At 38.4% G+C, this 22309-nt stretch overlaps 1 protein-coding gene across 5 annotated transcripts in view; it reads right to left on the bottom strand.

The window, feature by feature from the left end:
- The window catches only part of CNTLN (centlein), a 263011-nt gene that overhangs the window by 59522 nt on the left and 181180 nt on the right, over positions 1–22309 (bottom strand). For all 5 annotated transcript variants that reach the window (XM_030566561.1, XM_030566562.1, XM_030566560.1 and 2 more), the window contains 2 exons: positions 21230–21323; positions 20303–20523 (listed from right to left, as the gene is read on the bottom strand). In XM_030566561.1, the coding sequence (XP_030422421.1) occupies positions 20303–20523; positions 21230–21323 (315 nt within the window). The remainder of the gene's footprint in view (positions 1–20302; positions 20524–21229; positions 21324–22309) is intronic.

Here is a 22309-nt window from a genome sequence, read left to right as displayed (position 1 = left end):
CTAGTGTACATATTTGTTTGTTTCTATTTTGCACCATCTTTTTAAGTAACATTAAATCGAAATTTTTAAGAAATGACAAGAGATGGAAATGAATACACTGCAAAATCAGCATGCAAATGTTCAGGGGTATCTCAGAAATAATAATATTTAATGTACGTATCTTTTTAAAATTTGTGAATGTGGAACTGAAAGTCTAATGATATAATCTTAGTGAACTAAAATACAATTTATTAATACACCTGAAAAATGCATTTGATAATTCTATTAGGGAATTTTGTATCTATTTTTCTTTCTATTAGCTGGCTTTCAGCTTACCAGACATTTAGAAACAAGCTCTATAAATTTAATCTTTTAAAAGGAAAGTAAAGGCAAACCTAGAAAAGGAAGATTTTTCTTGATGACCAGACTTGTTGAAACACTAAAATACAGCTACAAAGTGAAAATGATTTGTCTGCTGCTGTTTATTGTGCCTTTGTTAACAATTTCACTAGTTTAGTAACAGAAGCCATTGTACATACTTCTCACGTAACACTACTAGTTATTTTTCAGGATCATTCTATCTTAAACATTTTTTGAATAGATTTACTTTGAAAAACTTTACAGATCAATAAATCCCATATTACATAAATCTACTCATGGTTTTTTTTAAACAAGTTTTACTGATAAAATTGTTTACCTGACATTTGATTTACCATTTTTGTTAGAAAAATGTCAGCTTAGGTAAAAAATACTAAATAATTTAGTTTATATTGAAACAGAGGTAATAAACATTTTAAACACATGTATAATATTGGTATTTTTGGGCAGTGCTATCAGGAGATCAAAGTCATAAGGTTTTGTGACCATGGCGAATGACAAGATTTTAAAACCCACACATCCCTTGGTGAGTGAACTGAAGTAAGGAAGAAAGTCCTATTGGGAATATAAGTAGATTCTTTTAGTCTGTGATGTACGAAAACCATCAATTTGTTACAAACAAAACAGAAATTATTGACTGATGTTGTTCAGATCACATCTACTAACTTAAAATATTCTGGTCTCAAGTGACTCTGTAAACAGAGAATAAAAAGAGGATGACTTTATTGTACAGGGTGTACTAAGTGATAATCATACTTTCCTGCAATGTCTAATATAAAACACAGACATTGTGTTAACAAATATCTCTTGGCTGAGCTAGAAGATAGAACATACGGATAAGACAGTCACGTCCAATTCCACATGGTATCAGTTCAGATCCTGGTTTTTACACAGTTTACCTTACGAACATGATCCGAGTGACATTTCACAAATTCCTGGATAAATGTTGCTACACTCTGCCAGCAGAGAGACAGCCTGTGTCATGCACAGATCAATAATAGCACTGTGTTTCATCAGCCTCAAAATCAAAAGTGCTTCATCTGGCAAAAGCCATGGCCCTTGAGGATCTGACATATATAAACTGAATACCCTACACAGGATGTCTACTACACAAGCTGCCAGGGTAAAGTAAAGACAACTCTGGAGATATACAATGAAGAATAATAAAAAGAGGAGTTTTTAACTCTGTTAGTACTAAAGGCGTGAACAGAGATCACAAAAACTAGCTGCTGAATAATGGAAATGAGGCTATTTAAAATTCTACAGCCCTTGACAGAAAAAATGGAATCAGGACAATTCAACACGTACATCCTTTTGAAGAATTTACTATAAAATGCAAATACAGTTAAATTGTATACAAATGTGTATACATATTACAATACTTCTATAATGAGAATAAACTATATTTAATACTGTTTGCAAAATCACCTTCATATTTTAAAAATTCAGCAGAACAGTTTTCTCTTCTTAGGAGAAACTCCACAAAGAAAGTGGCGTTGGGACCCAATTGCATCAAATATTTCCTGCAGGCTCAGACCTTCACTCAGAATGTGATTTTAAGAACAGTGAGCTGAGCTATATTTCTTTCTTAATGTAGGTAGAATGTTTCTAGTTTTTCTCTGTTTTCTGAATTTTATTTCTCAGCCACAGATTTTGTAAAATTTATTATCACTGAACCCTTGAACTCAGTGAAGCTACTCTGGCACGAGTGAAATTATCATTTTTCTCACTGTCTCTGTCATAATCCCTTTCCCCTCATTTGTTTATTGTGGCACACCAAAAGTTTCACGTATTTTTTTTCGCTGTTGGCAAGGAATGCTTTTAAAAATAATTGCAGGAAGCCAAGCTATTTAAAATTGGGACCATTGTCAAACTGTCAGCGTAACAAGGTTGAGTCTCTCTCTATGCCTGTATTTCAACTGAAAACAGTTTTCTCTTTAGAATAAATATTTCACTGTTATCTGATTGATAAAGAAAGCTTTAATTTCTATTTAGCTTGGAAGTTTTTCTCACAAATTAATTTGCGCAACAAGAAAAATGTGAAAGACCAAAAATAGCTATTAAAAATTTGTTATAAATTAATTGCACTGAAAAGTTGAACAAGGGGCCCAGTGAAATAAAAGACCTAGCACCTCACATTAGACCATTTTCAGTTTCCGGAAGTAACTCCATCCAGGATCTCTCTTGCTTGAAGTGGTAACACCAATAGCCAAGACTAAACTCAAAGTTGAGTTCACCTCCCCTCTGAATATCAATCTCCTCTCAATCACAAATGTTCTGTGGTTAATTATTTCACATTTCTCTCCCAGCTCTGATTTCCTCTCCCTGACTGATTTTGCCTTCTCTGACTTAAACTTCTTTGGTAACTTCAGTGCAAATATTGATTCCCTTGACTCTATCCTAATCTATCATCCTTGATTCCTCTATCATTTCCCCCAATCATACCTATATTTATTTCCTCAATCTAATCAGCAGTAATACCCCTTCCCCTTTTCTATTCCACTTATAACCTCACCAATACCAGCCAGTTCCTGCTTACATTTTAACAATCTATCCATCAACTCACAAATGAAAAAAAGAATAATTTGATCTCTTGGTCATTTTTCTGCTGGCCTACCACCCCTGCCCTCTCAACACCTTGTAACACTTATTCTCCTTTAACTAATTTGCACCATACTGTTTCCTGCATTTCAAGTATATAGTGGAGCTGAAGACTCTCACATGCACCACTCAGTACACTGAAAAACTAAGAGTGTATCTCACCTCTCTGCAACTATTCCAAAATCTCAACAGTTGTGCTAATGCCTTCTGGGTTACAGAATCTAATCTCTACTCCTCATTTCCAAAGGTCCTGTTAAACCTCGCTACTTCTTCCATATCCTTAGTTATTTTTATCATCTAGCTCCCCCTCTGTTCCCAGCCTTTAACAGGTCACATGCATGGAATTCCTTTTCCTATTTTTACTTAAAAATATGTTATTTCACTTTGAACCCCTCACTCCTGTTTTCTCCTTCCTCTTTTTAACTCTTTCCCTGGACTTTCCTCGAATAACCAAGTCCTTATGAAAAGGAATTTCTTTGCATCCTTTCCATTTCCTGCTGAGAGGTCCTCTCTTCTTGTTCCCTACACCATTACTACTGTTAACTACTAATTTGCCTTTCGTGTCTTTCTAAAATCTCTGTATCCTTTTTTTTTTAAACTTTCTCGTAACCCTGATTACCATCCTTTCTCTTACCGTACTTCGCTTTACTAGAGGAGCTCTAGAACATAGTCTCTCTCACATTTCCAATCAACAATCACACAACAGTATCCCAGAACAGCTGAAATCTAGACTTTGGTTTTTTTCCCCGTGAGACAGAAATTGGTTTTCTCCTACCCTTCTACTACTGAAGACTACTACTCCCTCCTCCAGCACAACTTTTTGACATTTTGGGACGCACTATTCTCCTACACCACTTCCTGAGCTTCAGTATTCAATTGTTGTTTTACTTCTATCACGATTCTATCTTCACCCATCTGTCTCTGGTAGTGGCTTTTCCCGTGCTCCTATATCTCTCTGTAGCGTAGCCTGATTCTTGAATAACTTCCTCTCACCACCTCTACAATTCCTGTATAGCCATCACTAACTGATTCCAATTTTTGTTGAAATTATCATCCATGTTTTCACTTCCTCTCAATATGACTATTAAAATTTCCCTTTTATAGGTTCAAGTCTCAACTCTCCCGGCTTCAGCAATGTACTGGCTGCTGATGCCCAACATCTCTGTAGAAAGAAGTACAACTATTTCTCCCACACACACTCTTTAGACAATTCCACCAATATTGTACATTTAAGGATCCAGTCCTTTGTTTTTAATACTTTCCATGAATTTGCTCCAGGTCACCAAATGATCTTGTCTCACTCTATCTTCTCCACTTCCTCAGCTTACTTAAAACTGGCTTCTTTTTTCCTGTTCCCTTCAAAAATTCTGGCCATTGCTTATGCAAGAGTTGACTTCTCTGTAGTTATTGCTGTCTCTATTAGCCTTCGTATCTCTCTCTGCTAAACTGACCTCCCAAATCTCATTTGAAAACATATTTCCTCCATTCCCTAATATCTCTCATCTATTAGTTATTATAGGAAGCTATACTGTATTGTATTGCATTCTAAAACTTTTAATTGGATAGACCCTTCAAATTCCACGTAAAAGTGGTACTTTATATATATAGGAAACACCAAGGAGAAAGTGGAAGATATGAAATGTCACAAAACATTTAAAAATTATTCTATATAAAAGCGTTATCTACACATCAGTTTTCAGTATACACGAGTATAGCAATTATACTAAGCACGATAAACAGTGTACACAGCAAATGAAATCGTATATATACGTTTCCCGGACATTCATATATTGTAGATTCCTATAAGATCAGCATGAATCATTGTCATCTAAGCTGATCTCTTGTAATAGGATTAACCTAATAAATTCCTGTTTGAACAAAAGCATATCTTTTAGAAAAACAACCAACATTTATCTAAAAACTTCCAGTTATGGAGATGCCACCACAGGGGTGGGCAAACTGTTTGGCCTGAGGGCCACACTGGAGTTCCAAAACTGTATGGAGGGCTGGGTAGGGAAGGCTGTCCCTCCCCAAACAGCCTGGCCCCCACCCCCTCCCACTTCCAGCCTCTTCCCACATCCTGCCCTCTAACTGCCCCCCTCAGAATTCCCGACCCATCAAACCTCCCCTGCTCCTTGTCCCCTGGCTGCCCCCTCCCAGGACCCCCTTCCCCAACCACCCCCTTGCTACCCCCCTTCTCCCTGTCCCGACTGCCTTGATCCCTATCCACACCGCTGCCCTGAAAGCCCCCCCAGGACTCCCACGTCTATCCAACCACCCCCTGCTCCCTGTCCCCTGACTGCCCCCTGTGGCCCTCTGCCCCTTATCCAACCCCTCGCTCCCTGCCCCCTTACCATGATGCTCAGATCACCAGGACTGGTAGCCGCATTGCCCAGCCGGAGCCAGCCATGCTGCCATGCAGTCTAGAGCACCGGGACAGGCCGGCGGCTCTTGCAGCCATGCTGCCCGGCAGGAGCTTGCAGGCATGGCAAACTGAGGCTGTGGGGCAGGGGAGACAGCAGGGGTGGGGCCGGGGGCTAGCCTCCTTGGTCGGGAGCTCAAGGGCCAGACAGGATAGTCCCATGGGCCAGACGTGGCCCGCAAGCTGTAGCTTGCCCACCTCTGTTCCACCACAACCCTTGGTAAATTGTTCTAATGACTAATTACCCTATTAAAAATTTATGCCTTATTTTTAATCTAAATTTGTCTAGCTTCAACTTCCAGACATTGGATGTTGTTTTATCTCTGTCCACTAAACTCAAGAGCCCTCATTATCAAATTTCTGTTCCCTATGTATGAACTTAGAGACTTTTATCAAGACAATCATTAACTTCTCTTTGATAAGCTAAATAGATTGTGCTCCTGACTCTTTCATGGCATGCTTTCTAACCCTTTAATCATTTTTGTGGCTCTTCTCTGAATCCTCTCCAATATCCTTCTTGAATTGTAAACACTGGAGCTGGACATAATATTCTATTAATGGTCATACCAGTGCCACGTACAGAGATAATATAACCTCTGTACTCCTATTAGATATTCCCAAGTATACATCTAAGGATGGCATTAGCCTTTTTGTCCACAGCATCTCACTGGGAGCTCATGTTCAATAGATTATCCACCATGACTCCCAAATCTTCTTCAGAGTCACTGCTTTTCAGAGATAGTCCATCATCCTGTTATTGTATGAAACAAGAACTCGGACAAGATACTAATTTCCAGCATAACTGGCATGTTGTAATGCTTACCCCATTAAAGGTTGTAAGGTGTATATTATTTAATCAATCTCGACTGGATGATTGAAAGTTTATAATAATTTTCAGTAATTAATGTTGTTGTTCTGTAGTGGTTTGTTTTTTCTTTGTTTTTTCCATTGTTGCTAATTTTAAAATGCATGAAAGATTTTAAAACTAAAATAAGCATCAGGCAAAGGGACTATGTCATATATAATCTCATAATACTTTCAAATGCAATAGATTTGTATTATGTATGCTGTTGTCTTGCAAAACAATCCACTTTTTTTTACATTCTCACTCATATAAAGGATAAACTAAGAAATGTATTTAATGGTAGATGAGATTCTGAGCCAGCTAGAATTTGTTCAATGCTATTTATATTACGGCACTGAAAGCTTAAGACACGAATGGACACTTTCAGTCTACCGTCTGTGCAATATATTAGCCGTTAATTGCATTTTTTACACTATATAAAAACAGGCTTTGTGAAGATCACTTTTTGAACATAACTTTTCTTACTTTTCTTAGTAATTATTATGGAGTATTAAACCTGTTTTGAATTATTACTGAGAAATATCACATTTATGGCTGTATTTTATAATCAATCTTTCTTAAAAAGGTACAAACAAGATTCACAGCACTTTGTTCTAGTCCCATAACTACTATACTCTAAAAACAACTCTGAAGTAAAATATAACCAATATTACCCAAGATAAATTTAGAACAGATGTCTCACTCTTCTCCCAAACAAGTAGGGTGACCAGATAGCAAGTGTGAAAAAATTGGGACAGGAGGTTGGGGGTAATAGGCCTCTATATAAGAAAAAGCCCCAAATATCAGGACTGTCCCTATAAAATCGGGACATCTGGTCACCCTACAAATAACTGAACCCTGCCCCATATCCCAGAATCCTTTGCACTACCTCACAATGTCTTGTCCTTCTGGGTACACAGGGAGAAATTGTAAAGGAAAGAAGTATCTTCAAGAGGAAGGGGTTACTCAGTGGATAAGGACGGGGGAAGACAGGTGCTGCAGAGGAAGGAAGAGCTGGAATGGGTCAAGGAAGGGTGTGAAATAGGCACTCTCTACTCCAATGTCCAAAACACAAGGAAGTTAAAGAACGATATTTTCTCAAGTTAACATGAAACATCAAAGACTCTTCATCAAAAAGCGATGAGGAAAAACTGTGCCTCACCTCAGGAGAAAGGAGAGAGAAAGCAACAAAAGCAGTGTTTCAGGCAGAAAACTGCTACCATACCAGGAAAGAACTGTAATGACAAAGGGACTTAGGGGATCAAACCTCACCCACAGTATGCAGCTCTGTCCGGGGTGGGTTGTACCTCTGAGAAATACCCAAGACATCTACCTATTTTGCATTCTCGTATAGCCTGTCAGGGCAATAAAATCTCGAGTTTAATTTGGTACTAGGAGCTCCTGGGGAGGTGGAGGGAGAAAGGCTACTGATGTGTGCGGGAGTACTGAGTGATTTAAGGGAAGGTGCTGCTGGTAGGGGTCAATACGTGGTAGGAAGTAATGCGGCTGCAGCTGCAGGATAGGGACTGAAGATGGTTGGGAAGTTTTCGATGTAACTGTTTTTTCTCAGAAAATGACACATCATCAAAACTTTTGTCAGAAAGATTTCACAGGTCCAGGATGGAATTTAGATTCAAGGTCCTGCTTCAAATCAGGTAGAGTAGGGACTTAACCCAAGATATCTCCACCCTCACATACACACACACAAAAAATTCTACATTTGCAAGTTGCACTTTCATGATAAAGTGATTGCACTACAGTACTTGTATGAGGTGAACTGAAAAATACTATTTCTTTTGTTTATCATTTTTACAGTGCAATATTTGTAATAAAAATAATATAAAGTGAGCACTGTACACTTTGTATTCTGTGTTATAATTTAAATCAATATATTTGAAAATTTAGAAAAACATCCAAAAATATTGAATAAATTTCAGTTGGTATTCTATTGTTTAACAGTGTGATTAAAAGTGTGATTAATCACAATAAATGTTTTTAATCACGATTAATTTTTTGAGTTAATCACGTGAGTTAACTGTGCTTAATCAACAACCCTAAAAAAAGCAAAATAGAAAATAAATTACATGCTATGGGAAATTTATAGAGTAAAAACTGACATCACATATTTCAAGATTTAATGTAATCCACGCATGTTTTACTTCATTATACAGTAAGAATAATAACCTCTATTATTTGTGTTCACAACATGAATTCAGAATGACATGCAAAAGATTACAAGCCTGTGAGAGTCCTTGTCTGAGAAGAAAACTAGATTTTTATATTACTTTTAAATATATTGTATGATCTCCACACAGCAACCAGTTTTTAACTTCATATTAGTGTTCTAGCATTTTATATCTAACCTAGTCCAGTATAATCCAATACTCATATAGTTCTAGCTCTTGCCCACTGTTCTCTTTAATTCATAAGTACGATGCCTTTCCAACTAGCAATGTACTTCAACTACTTGTTCATCAATAATTTAAGATGTCTCACTGTAATTTTTCTTTAGTGTTCAATAGAAATGTAAAAGGTATTTTGTTTTATTTTATTTCTGTAATGAAAACACTGTTTCATGATCTTACAGTATATTTCTATTATAAAAGCTGACCTTTAAAAGTGCTGTATATTTCAAAAGCTGCAAAGTACGGAAATGTCTTACAAAGATTTTTGCAGTACCTATCTGCTTTATAAGAAGATAAACAGAAAACATGAAAATGACTGTCAATTTTTCATTTTTTCCAAAATCAACTCCTCTGACAGTATTTTGAGACAGATCAGGAACAATGCCTACATTAGTTGCGCACAGAAGGGAAAATTACATGAGAGATTTCCTCCTTAAACATTACAGAGAGACTAGAACAAAATAATTAAGCAATTTACCTAGAAGGAAATACAGGGAGGCAACATGATCTGGTGATTAGAGCTTTGGATTGAGAATTGGGAGACTGGGATTCTTGTCTCACAACATCACATAGCTTCCTGTCACTGTTCCCATCTTTATAAAATGGAGGTAGCGTGCCTGATCCTTAACTAAATTCTCCACCAAAGCCAGTGGAGTGATGGGAATTTACACTGGCTGAGGATCTGTCCCACTCAGTACTGGCAACCTCACGCATGCAAAAAATCACAGTCAGGCCCCCAAGCCCGAATGAGATTGGCTTAAAAATAATACATTTGGGGTTCTTTTCTATTTTCTTCTGGCTTTTGAGCCTTTAGGATGTACTCAGGTCACATTTTCAAGCTTTTCTCAGCAAGGAACTTATTTTTTTTAAATGAAAACTGAAATGCTCACATATTCATATAACTCTACAAGCTGGGCTTTAAGAAAACACCAAATGTCAACAAGAGCTGTGATACAATAAAGTTTGCAAGACTGTATAATTCACATTCTTGCCCCCACAGTGCTGTTGACAGTATTAATATGTTCATTTTGTAAAATGCTAAATAAGGGCTAAGTATTATTATTGATATTCTGGACAATCATTTCTCAACAATTCACCTTAAATTATTTGAAATATGCTACGGACAATTTTTTGTTGTTGTTGCTGCAAATGATGCAGTCATTGTCTGTACATAGTAGAATAGTTCAGAAAGGATGCAGATCTCTCTAGAATATGGAAGTTAGGGAGGTGTTCTTTGTGCTCTTTGAGTTTATCTAAGGACACCTCTATGTCTAGGAAATAGTCTCTAGCGACACAATGCACAATAGGATGAGAACAGTTTGCTCCAAGTAGAAGAATATGGCATTTACATCTTATTTTTGTGAAGACTCTGGTCTCACATAGTTTAGTTTAATTATTAGTCAGATCCTTTCTGTCACAGACTATTCTTGCAGTTTCTGGAAAGATCAGGCAATATATCCTCCTTTGTCATATTTTTATCCCTCCTGGTTTACTTTTGCAATACGGCAGAATTTGTAGTATGGGTAGAAAAGAAAATTCATTATTTAGATTAGAAAATCATTTTTCAAAAATCATTTTGATTTCTTCTTCATTAATATTGTTGTGATAAAGCAAATTATAGTTCCCCCAAATTATCAAAGAATAACACTACTCATATGAACTCAATACTGGACATCCATGTACTTATAAAAGATGTAAAACAGTCATTTCTGCCTTTCCCCTCCCAAATTATTTTTTCTTAGCACTGTTTGACAAACTTCTTTGATTGTCTGAGAGAATGATTGCGACAAATATAGACGTGGCTCTTTAATAATTAATACTGGCTCTGGATCTGTCACTAGCATGATGTTTCTGTGTCAGATACAGGAAGTGATATTTCTCCCTGGGGGTAGAACAGGGTAACTGAGCTTGCCCACCTATGGAATGAGGTCCTTTCTAACTGCCTACTCTTTAGGGTTATTAAGAAAAAATGCCAGAGCAAATCACTTATGGCTCTAGCCCACTCTCCTGTGGAGCATCCAAACTGGAGGTCAGTTTAAACAGGGTGAGTCAAGGAAAACAAGCCTGAGAGTCCCACAAACACATAGGAGTATCTAGCCTAATCAGAAGAAAGTACTGTTAAGTAACTTAGCTTATAGTGATGTATAAAATTAGATGAGACTAAATACGCATCTAGACTGTCTGTGGTGTAATAATTCTTTTCCTCTAATGTTTTGTTCTAGATACTAAATAAACTTTGTTTTAAGAAAGCTGTGGTCAATATCATAGGTCCCTGGTCCCCAAAGGGAAGAAATGCAATGTCTGAAACCCAACTGGACCTGGTTTGGTAACTGGTTGGTATATACAGAAACCAGAACCTAGGTACTGTATTAAGAATGGAACAATCATGAGATTCCACTGAGACACAAAAGGGTAAGATGCCCCAGGCCCAAGGTGGGTGCATGCAGACAGATGAGAAATGGGACAGAGGTGTAGCTAGCTCCACAACTGTGACAATGGTCTTTGGCAGTTTCTCTTCTCATCCATCAGGATCCACTTCATTACAGTAGCACCACTCAATTATGGGTCTGGGAATGTTACTACTCCTGTATAAACCATGGCATTTCTCACCTGCAAAATTCGCTCTTTGTGGGCTAATTGTTTTCAAAGAAAATCATTGTTTTCAAATGCATTTATTACATTTTTGTAAGTCAAATACATACTTTTTTTTAAATGTAACTTTATTACTGATTATTTCATAATGTGAACAGCTTTTGTTATTCTGGGAAGTAAACAAAACCAATTAATTTACTTAATAAATTAGACATTGCACATTTGCAGAAAATTTCTATAATTGAAAATGTTAAGTTTTTTTTTATGGACTTATGAAAAAACATTTCATAATGGTTCAGAATGAGATTTTAAGGTAATAGGGTCAAAGATCTGATACCAGGAAATGTAAAAATAGGCTTCAGTAAGACAAACTGATTAGGTCCCTAAAACACACTGTTAATCATGTTATCATGTTAATCATGTTTATAAAAGGCCCCAAATTCAGCAGAGTTGAAAAGCTTTGCTGAATTGGGGGAAGTCCTAAAACAAGTTTTTACTTAATTCAGAACCATTAGTATCCATTTGATAACTATTAGTAGTTTGGCTTTTTTGCTTTTTAAAATGCGACCTTAAGAAAAACACAAACTTCAAAAACTCTACTGTAAATAACATTAACGGTTTGAAGTAAACTCTGAAAGCAAGGAAAAGGTGGTAAGCTGAAAATCCAATATCCAAACTAGGGATAAATTCAGACTTTGGGTAAGTGATGCAGCTCCACTGTAATTAATGGCAGCTGTGTATATGGTATCCAGATTTGGCCATTAGGCTTTAACTAATACCATTGTAACTAGATATTTAAGGAATCTCCAAAACTTGATGATGTTATACACAGTGTGCATATTGTAAATTAAGCACAATAAGGAGAGTAAAGAAGGGAGTTGTGTTACTGAATTTTCATGGGCACCTTCAAGCCTCTTTGCTACAGTAGAGTGTACAAATAAAAATAAGCAAATGTATAAGTAAAGGAAGCCACAAATAGAAGAGAATTATTTTTGAAGTGAGAATCCTTTCTGTACCCTCTCTTATGTTTCCTTCTTCCTATGCTTGAGAAGTTTCACCAAATCAACAACCCTTTGAGAAGCATAATAAGAATCAAACAAAAGAACAATAAGACCTAGGCAAAGGAAGCTGTGCTTAACTGCAAAAGAACACAGAATTGCTCAAGAAAAGCCTGAAGTTTTTTCTAAAATGCTACCACAGGAAATCTTTAGGTTGAATTATGGCAATACCATGCAGAGGCTTTTTTTAAAAATAAAAAACAAAACAAAACAGTTACACATCTGGAAGAATATGCTTGAAGAACTGCTTTTCAACCTTTGTGTTGTGCTCCCCAAAGGCACAGTCAGTAGTTGCCTGGTGGGTTGCAAGCTTGTTCCCATTCTCCCAGTCCCTGGTCTTCTGTTGAAATAGATTTGTTCAGCCACTTTGCAACTATTACTATTCAGATGCCAAAGGCAACTCATAAAGTATTGCAACTATTCCTGTGACGCCACTTTTTAAGCACTATGGGAACGGGCGCAAAGGATTCTGGGATGCATTTGAGCAAGATGGGATGTGAGCTGGGCCACAGCACTAATAAGGCAAGCACTACTGACTTAAATTGGAATCAGATTGTTTTCCTTTGTATCCCACATACTTTTTGTCTGAGTTTTTGCTGTGAAAATGGTACATTTTGCACAACACTAATTGTAATTACTCCTCTATATGTAACAGAAAGTCTTTTAATATGAGCAGACATCTGGTGATAGAAATTTCAATACTGCCATTAGACACAGGAGGTGCAGGAAGAAAACAAGCTTCTTCAAAAGAGTTTCCCTGAATTTTGCCAATAATTTTTCCATGATAGTTTTCTAAGGAACTCAGGAAAGATCAGATCCCATCACTTCTACATTAAGCAGTAACTCCAGCTGTGATTTCTACACACTGATTGCAAAGCCTAACTACTGTACTTGTGAACAGAAGGTCTTGATTCACTACTTATGGGAGTCCTCAAGAATGCAAACTTTGAGTCTCACATGTGCAGTCACTTTATAGTCATTTTGCAAAAATATGCAGAGATCGTTTTTTGCTGAAAAAAAAATACAATATGAAATCTGAATTGCTACACAGAGTTTATAAAGCTAAAAAGAATAAGTGAATTAAAAATCCAGTATTCCTAATGATAGATCGATTATAGGTCCTGGAGATCAACTGGTGCCAGCCAGTCCTTAGGTTGGATGAACTATAAAATCTTTCTCAAAATGAACATCTGGAATATTTAAATCTTAACTCTAGAGTTGATCTTATACCACTAGATTCCCTTTGTGATTTTGATGAAGTACTACATAAACATCTGTCTATGTCTATTAATGAATTTCTTTCTTTAGCTAAATTCAGTTACCAGCGCTATCTTATCCATGTACATGATGCTAATGTTTACAAATGCTGGGATACAACATTTAGTTTCATCCAGTACCACAAATGTGCTATATGTATAGTGTCATTCCAGCCCATTATGATTATGTAGACACCTATAAATATGGCTATTAACAATTCTGATGCTATTTAAATGATTAATATTTTCCTAAAACTACCCACCATTCTCAGGTTTTCATTTTCATGGGTTATTCCCTTGTGTTTTAGTTCTTCTTTTCCCTTTCTACCTTCAAGAGAAAATGTCAGCAGCCAGTATAACAAAGATATTGAGGTAAAGTAGTGAAAACATAACACCATTGTTAGTGGTGGCATGGTAAATGGATGACAGCATTTAAAACGTCTGTTACCTTTGCAATATCTTGAGGATTAGCTTCGAGATAACTTTTCTACATAGCACAAAAAATACATTTTACAAGTCATTTGATCTGTCTGAACCACGTACTCTCTCTAAAACATACATGGACCCTGCAGTGACAGTAGAGGTTTTTTACCTCCTTAATTTTCACTTGGCAGGTAGCCCAAGCCTCTACTTAAAATGTGGATTTCCCACTTGGTAGCACTCGTACGGCACCTCAACAGTAATTTGTTGTGAGAAAAGGAATTTGAACTGGTTGCTTAGAAGGAAAAAAAACCATGCATGTCTAATACAATTTTGTCTTGAATACCTACAATACCACGTGTTTGCTCAGAGTGCACCAAATGGTAAGGGGTCCTGTGACTAACAGGTCATTAGTTTGTTTTCCAACTAAATTAGCACAGTGAAAATTGCTTTCATTGAGAGACCAGGCTTTTTCCACCCTGGACCAGTGGAACAAAGTGTTTCCATTAGAGTTATATTAACTGACAAAAAGAACTTTAGAGTTAAGGTTGCCTGGTGATACATTGTGCCCTTCCAGTATGTAGAGTTCACCAAAACTCAAGCCTGTGAAAAGCCAGGAAATGAAGAGATAAGGTACATGCCCACGCAAACCTTAACTCTGACCACTTGGAGCTGGCAAGAGGTGCTAGGAATTATCTGCATGCACTTCAGCACATTCACTGTGTTAGGTGCAACTGGACTGAATGGTGGAGGAATTAGCTGGAGCAGCAGGAAGAGTTCCAACTTTGATATGAGGTGATCAGGTCTGTGTACCTTGGAGGAAGAAGGGGTGAGCTCCTCTGCCTGACCTCAGTAGGTGTGATCAAAGGAAAGAGGTGTATGTGTACCCAGAAAGATCCAGTATACCTCATTTCAGTTCTGCATTGCATAGACAGTGTCAATAGTGGGTCACAGGGGTCTTCTTGCCCTGGGTATTGTCAGCATTTAGATGGGCATTAAGGTGAAGGGGTTGTGAAAGGGATGAGAAATTTAACAGATGGGATATTCTTTCTGTTGAGTTAGTGACGTGTTTGAGTGTACGGCAGGTGTAGGTAGTGCTGTTCAGTGCAAGGCAGAATGCAAGGATGTGTTATGGCATATGGGGGCATCACTCAAAGAGTCCAGAGTTCAGGTTGTGTGGGGACATATCTTAACTTTTTATTTTTCAGTTTTCAGAAGTTGGAATTTGAAATACTCTGACTCTTTATTTCTTGGTTTTCACAAGTCTGAGTTTTGCTGAACTTGGTATTCTGGAATGGCACAAGATACCATCTGGCAACCGTAACTCTGAATTAACAAAATTTTTGCCATTGCCTTTCCTAGTTTTCTCAATAAAAAAAGAAATGTTGCTGGCAGGAGTTCATGGTCATTTAGGCAATTGTAATTTTCATGAAGACAAGCAGCTGTGATATTATTGTGGCCAGGTACTGATAATAAACGTAGGGTTTTTCAACAGTAGACCTCAAGGAAGGAAACAACATTATCCCCATTGTACAGATGAGAAAACTTATGCACAGAGAGGTGAAGTGACTTGACTAAAGTCATCCAGCAAGCCAGTGGCAGAGGTAGGAATAGAGTCCAGATTTGCAGAGTCCCAGTCCACTGTTTTCTCCACTAGGCCACACAGTTGCTGTGTGATTCCTAAATACCCCCACCACCAGTACACTTCATTATAGTGCTTTGAAATGTTTGGAATGTGTAGTTACTTACAGGGATGGTGAGAAAAATCTCAGACATGGTCTGTCTCCCAAGAACTAGAAATTTTATGGAATTTTCCTCCAGGGCAAATTGGCAGGGACCCTGGGGCTCTTTTGCCTTCCTCTGCAGCGTGGGGCCTGGGTCACTTGCTGGAAGATTCTCTGTACTTTGAAGTCTTTAAATCATGATTTGAGGACTTCAATGGCTAGACATAGGTTTGATACAGAAGTGGGTGGATGAGATTCTGTGGCCTGTGTTGCCCAGGAGGTCAGACTAGATGATCATAATGGTCCCTTCTAACCTTAAAGTTTATAAGCTTATTATATAGTGTTACAGTAACTTTAACCGGGTCAGAGGAGATTAGTGTGTCTTTTTCGTACACCATCTTCTACAACATTAAACTGCCCAGCCACCATTTCCAATTCACCTCCCCTTCCTGTCCCATTAAGCCATTAGAAGCTAAGGATATGTCTACACTACTCCAGAGTTAGTGGGACATGAGTCAGCTGACCCTGGGTTAGAGCACCCAGGCCGTGATCTGTTGACACTGATTGTTAACCCTAAATTAAAATGTTTCTAACCTGGGGCTCTGGCAACCACACTGCAGTATGCAGACCTGAGTCAAACCAGCCACCTCCTAGACTCCCCAGCACCCACCCAAAATGTGGCTGCTTTAGCCCTTTGACTATGGTGCACTGTCGAAAACTTGACTGTCCATCCTGCATATTACAGGATGGTTGAACCATTTGCCAGTACAGCCCGATGTGGTGTCATTTTGGTCAGTGCACTTCCAACTACTGGAGCCAGTGACATAGAGGAGGCACATTTTGAAGAACTTCTCTTGCTTGTGCCTTCATGCCTGTGTCAGGAAATGGAGAGAGCTTTTGTGAGGCACTGGTGGCCATTTGGATGGTTTTTTTCTAACACACCAAAGGCACCTGAAACAGGTTATGATAGAGCAGAAGGAGGAGGAGTACCCAGCCGTGGCAGACTCAAACTGGCTGACACTTCTCAATAAACTCAGTACAGCCACTGATGCCCCCTATATAGACCAGTACTCCTGGACCACGGCCACAAGCACAGACTAGTGGGATCACCATTGTCATGCAGGCCTGGGATAACCAGCAGTGAGTCCAGAACTTTAGCACGAAGAAAACTGCATTTCTGGAGCTTTCATAAAGATACGTGCATCAAAACACCCCTGGCCAGCCCAGACGCGGGTTGCTATAGCTGTCTAGAAGCTGGCTATCCCAGACTGATATCGGTCCATTGCAAACCAATTTGGTATTGGTCAACTGTGGATTAAGTGGTGGTGGAGGTTTCTGAGGCAGTCGGGTGTGCTGTTTACCCCAAGGGCTGGCTTTGAGAGAATCGAGTTTCCAAACTGTGCTGGGGCCACTGATGGGACTGCTTTGCCCTCCTCAAGGGGGTTCTCTCAATTCAAAGCTCTCGGTAACTTTACCCTTTGTGAGGCAGTGTCAGGAAATAAATCAATGGGAACACGGCCCATCCGTCTGATTAAAAATTGGCACAAACCCAAAGTGCTTTTATCCAAAATTACTATTTCTAGCACACACAGATATGCAAATAGTTAGAGCTCCTCAAATCTATGGTTACCCACAATTTGGAAAGGTCTTGAGTGGTCTAACGACAAGGTTCAGGTGGCCAGCCCTCCACTTGTAACTGATGATTCCAAGAGATGTCCAGTAGGTCAAATCCAAATCACTCACACCTTTTTCCCTTTTTATGCTCAAAATGTCACATAGCTTGTCAATCACCAATAACCGTGTCGCAAGAAGTTTATTAAGCAAGAAGTTTCAAGCCATTAGTTGTTTTTGTTATTAGTTGTTTTGTTCAAGTCATGAGTTGTGTTTTTGCGGAGTCTGCAGTATCATGGGCCCTGACACACACACACCAGAAGTCAAATATAGATAGACTTCCTATCTTTCCAAAACTGCAAAATTCAGCAGTTTGAAAGAAGCAAGACAGGATGGCACAGGATCATACTCAATTGTCGTGGTCACTCCCCCTCCTTTCCTGGCCTGCCTACTTATGCTAAGGCTGTTACAAAGGCCTTACAGTTGCTTTTGGCAATAAGCATAATAATCAATATTCCAGTACTAGCCGTGGCCTAGGCATTTTGCTGGGCTGTCAAAATCTCCCCTTACAAGTACAAACCAAAAAAGCTACAAGTTCATTGTTACGGAGGCCTTTGTGGACCACAGAGGGCAATTTATGAATGTCAGCACGGCTTGCACTGGAATATTTCATGATGCCAGGGTTTTCCAATGATTAGGAGTCGACATTCATGGACAGGCTGGGACACTATTCCTACCAAATGACTGTCATAAATGGAGTTACTGTCTCCACCGTTATTCTGGGGGATGTTGCATACCTCCTTTTGCCTTGGCTTATGAAACCAGCACCCAGTCAAACTCCTCATAAAACAGGCATGATTTTGACAAGCGGCCCAAATTGCTGTTCTGGTCCTTGGTTTTCCAGTGCTCACTCTTGAGCCGCTTATTCCACTCCCTGCACTGTTTGGTAAATTTGCAAAGCTGTCAGGTTCTTCGCTATTTGCTAGTATGTATGGGCATTCCTAGTTTTGTTAGCCTTGCACCAGAGATTTACCAAAATCAGGCTGTGCTCCCAAGACCATGAAGCAGCACGCTTTGCAAAAGGCTTTTTCTGTTCAGTCTCCATTGTAAGCACATAAAGCTCTATGCTTGTCTGCTTACAGCTCAGTGGTAAGGAGGGTGAATGCTGACTCACTGAGCTGCTAATGTACACCAAGAGCGGTTGCTTCCATTTTCAATAGAGTAGATTCAAGATTCTTGACAAAGGAAGTGGGTCCATGGGATTATGGGATACTTTTTAGATGTCTCCCAGGACCCAAGTCAAGAGGGGCTGCATCTACACTGCAAAGCAATACAGGGCTTGAACCCTGGGTTAAGGCTTGACCTGGGCTTAGACACTGCACCCTTGCAGAGTATTGGGACCCTGAGTCCAAGCCCTCGGTTAGTGGGATGTGTATGTGGACAGAAGGGAGGTTAGGTCTGAGCCTGACTCTGAGCCAAAGCTTACATTGCAGTGTAAATATTCCCTAAGTATGCACAAAAAAGCTGGTAGAATCTGTGAACTTTAAGAAAAGCTGTTTTTTTCAGGTGAGGGCTATATCTCAGGAGCCTCTTGTTCAAATGACCCCAAATTTGGGTCATTAATTCTATCACATATGCCAACTAGGCATAGCAGATTTCAAGACAACCCAGCTACGCATGCAGATTTCAGAGCACTTAGAAGAATCATCATTTACACAAAAGTTGGTCTTAACTTTAACTATAGCTGACCTAGTGGTCCAGTATAATTTATGCTTATTTCAATAGTGCATTTTTTTCCAGTTTCCTGGCAATACAACATGGGTGTCCTTTTATTTGTTTTTCCCGGTTTGCTTTCTTGTGGAGCTCCAAAGTCTGGATCTACATTACTTGTTATACCTACATTACATGTTACTTCCTGTGAAAATAATACAATCCATGAACCTCTACATTATGATACTGCTTATGAGGTAGGGAGCACTCCACTAATCATTAGATATGCCTTTGGACCATCTGCATTTGAACATTTCAAACATACATTTCATAATGCATACACAATTATGCAAAAGGTATAAAAGAAATGAGATTTTCCCTCCCTCTTGAAATTAGTAGCTCCCCCTATCCCAAACAGTAAAAAGGACTGGTCATGATACAGTTTTCACTTTATCTGCAAATAGAAAAATTCAGAGATTGGGGAAGGGAGGTAGAGAAGATAAATTTGATCTCTTTTTTAATGCCTGCCTCCTTCCAGCAAGTCCATCTGTTGCAGCACTGTTATTTTGTAAGCAGGGTATTTTTGTGTGACCATCAAGAGACAATTACTGCAGAAATGTTGAATCAGCTCTATAAAAAGACAGGCCAGTCACCACAGCATGAGTAGCAAGGGGGTCCAGCTGAGGAGTTTTCATATATATTAACATAAAATATATATAAAAAGTGAGAGTGAGGAAAAACGGGAAGGAATAGGAGTACGGATGAAGTGGAGAGAAGACTAAAGAAGGGGAGGGAAAGCTGGCATTTTGAGGGAGAGGGGATTAACCAAATGGCAGTTTATCTTTCATAAAACTTGCTCTCTAACTGCCCCCACCTTAGCAGAGAAATCTAGGATTAAAAAAATGATGTAGGGCTGATTCTAGATCCTGACCAAAGAAGACAGAAACAGCACAAGCTGTTCCACTCTGCTCCAGCATCTGAAGCTAGTCCGTTATCCCCAAAATCACTGGTGCTGGTACAGGAATGGGTGTGGGCAGGGTATCATAGTTAGGGCTCAATGGAATCAAGGCCTCTTTTTTAATAACCATCTGTAGATGGTAACTGACTCAAAACACTTGTATAAAATATGCTCATTTGTAACGTGTTTAGCAAACATGTTCTATCAAAATATTGACCACAACAAGGTAAGAGCATAAATTTAATTCCCACATAATTCCATGGAATTATACAAGAGGTGAATTTGGCTGTCAGACTTCAGCAATGTGATCTTTCTGTTACATTTTACCATAGAGTTGTCATTACCTGTATTGTTCGTCTGCTGGTTTGAAATCTTTGATCAGCCAGATGTAGTTGAGATGTTAGTTTTTCATTGACTTCCTTAAATTCTTTGACCGAAGATACTGCTGTCCTTTTTGCATTCCGCAGAACAGCTATCTGCTGCTGCAATGACTTAATTCGTTCCCGCAATAAAACAGAGCAGCCTGGTTTCTGGACCACAATATTTCTTCTTTTCTCTCTGTTTACTAAACATAAAGTGGCAGGTCACCAAACTGGAAGGTCATGACATAATTATTAAATTGCTTTTAGTTTTTCATTAGCCTTCCAAAGTGTGGTTCTGTCTGAAAAATGACACTAAAAGCAGCTTGTAGCATTCCATGTTTATTGTCTCTCAATGACTTCCAGATCAAGCTAGTTCAGGTTACATATAAAGGGTTGTTTTTTTCTAACTGCTAGCTCTGCAAATTCAGCCTGGGATTTGGAAGTCAAACCCGATTCCAAGTTTCTCATTGATGCATTACCAACAATAAAGATTCTACAATCAGTGCTTAGTTAACAGATTTTTTTAAGGTCTGAGCCAGATCAGAATACAGCTCATTCTGTCTCACAGCTGTATTGGCTCTCAAGGACTAAAAGGAACGGAAAGCAGTAAAAACTTAAGCTAGTCAGTAAAATCAATAAGTTGGAGATAGAAACAAAAATTAGATAAGCTGAGAAAGAAGATGCCATTTTACATAATCACTATTCCGAATAGAACTTCATTAAAATAAAGGATCAAATTTTAAAATATATGTATATACCACATTTCAATAGGCAAATACTAAGACAGCATATAATTGGGTATGTGCACAGTAATGGTGCCTGCATGCAAACACTAGGCATGCAAAAACACCCTTGCGTATCTTTTTCTTTCTTTCATGATCTGGCCCCAAATGTATCTAAAATTCCTACCTTTGTTTATAACTGATGGATGAGCTGTTATGAGAGGACTGATCTTCCTCCTTTGGGAATGTAATTTTTCAATGTCCTTGTTCTGTGTGTTGCCCTAAATAAAGAAGCACAAAGATTAAGCAGCTTTCTACTTTGACACATCTACTGTTAACACTCCAGAGCTTACTGATTTGTATGGAAATAAATGTCAGAACTCCCCATCTCAAATAAGCAAAATTAAAATAAATAAAACTATGCAGAAGTGTGGACAAACAGCACTATAGTGAAAAGTACTGGTTTATTTCCTTTCCATAGGGAGTAGGAAAAAACATTTTAAAACTGTAAAGAAGAGCACTGTCCTACAAAGAAAATAATTCTCACAGGATCCCAACTATGGCATAAGCAAGGGGATAAAAGTGTACTGCAATACCACTGTATGATGCTATGGGAGATCTATCATTCTAAATAAAATGTACACTGATCATCTTTAGGATGAAAGAGGTTCTAATATTTCAGGACTTACAATATCCCACTTTTCATGGCATTTAAGTAACAAGATAATGGCTCAAAGATTCAAATGCTTGCGTACACTTTTGCAAAAGTCCAAATTAGAAATAGCATGCAACACCTATGTGGATACACAATCCCCAGCTCCTGTGTTTGACTACACCTAAATCAGGTGCATGCACTTTTAAAGATTAGTCCTAGAATATCTCAATATAAAATGATAATTACTGCTAGACTCTAATCTAAATAGGCTAATAACCTGTTCAATGTGCAGTTGACACAAGCAGAAAGATGAACAATGTTGCTTGCCATATGCAGTAGGAATATAAGTAAGTAATACATGCACAGAAGTGGGTAAAAAAATTAATTATTCATTTCTTTGCTTTTAAGTCCTTAATCAGTTCTGAAATAAAGTTTTGTTTTTGGTATTCCCTACGTTTTTTAATTTGTTTTCAAAATATATATAATAATAATGGAGATAGACCCATCTCCTAGAACTGGAAGGGACCCTGAAGGGTCATTGAGTCCAGCCCCCTGCCTTCACCGGCAGGACCAAGTACTGATTTTGCCCCAGATTCCTAAGTGGCCCCCTCA

The sequence above is a fragment of the Gopherus evgoodei genome, chromosome 6, assembly GCF_007399415.2.
Source record: "Gopherus evgoodei ecotype Sinaloan lineage chromosome 6, rGopEvg1_v1.p, whole genome shotgun sequence".
In the NCBI taxonomy this organism is placed as follows: Eukaryota; Metazoa; Chordata; order Testudines; family Testudinidae; genus Gopherus; species Gopherus evgoodei.
Note: the sequence above shows the minus strand (reverse complement) of the source record. Positions and strands in the feature narration are given on the sequence as shown.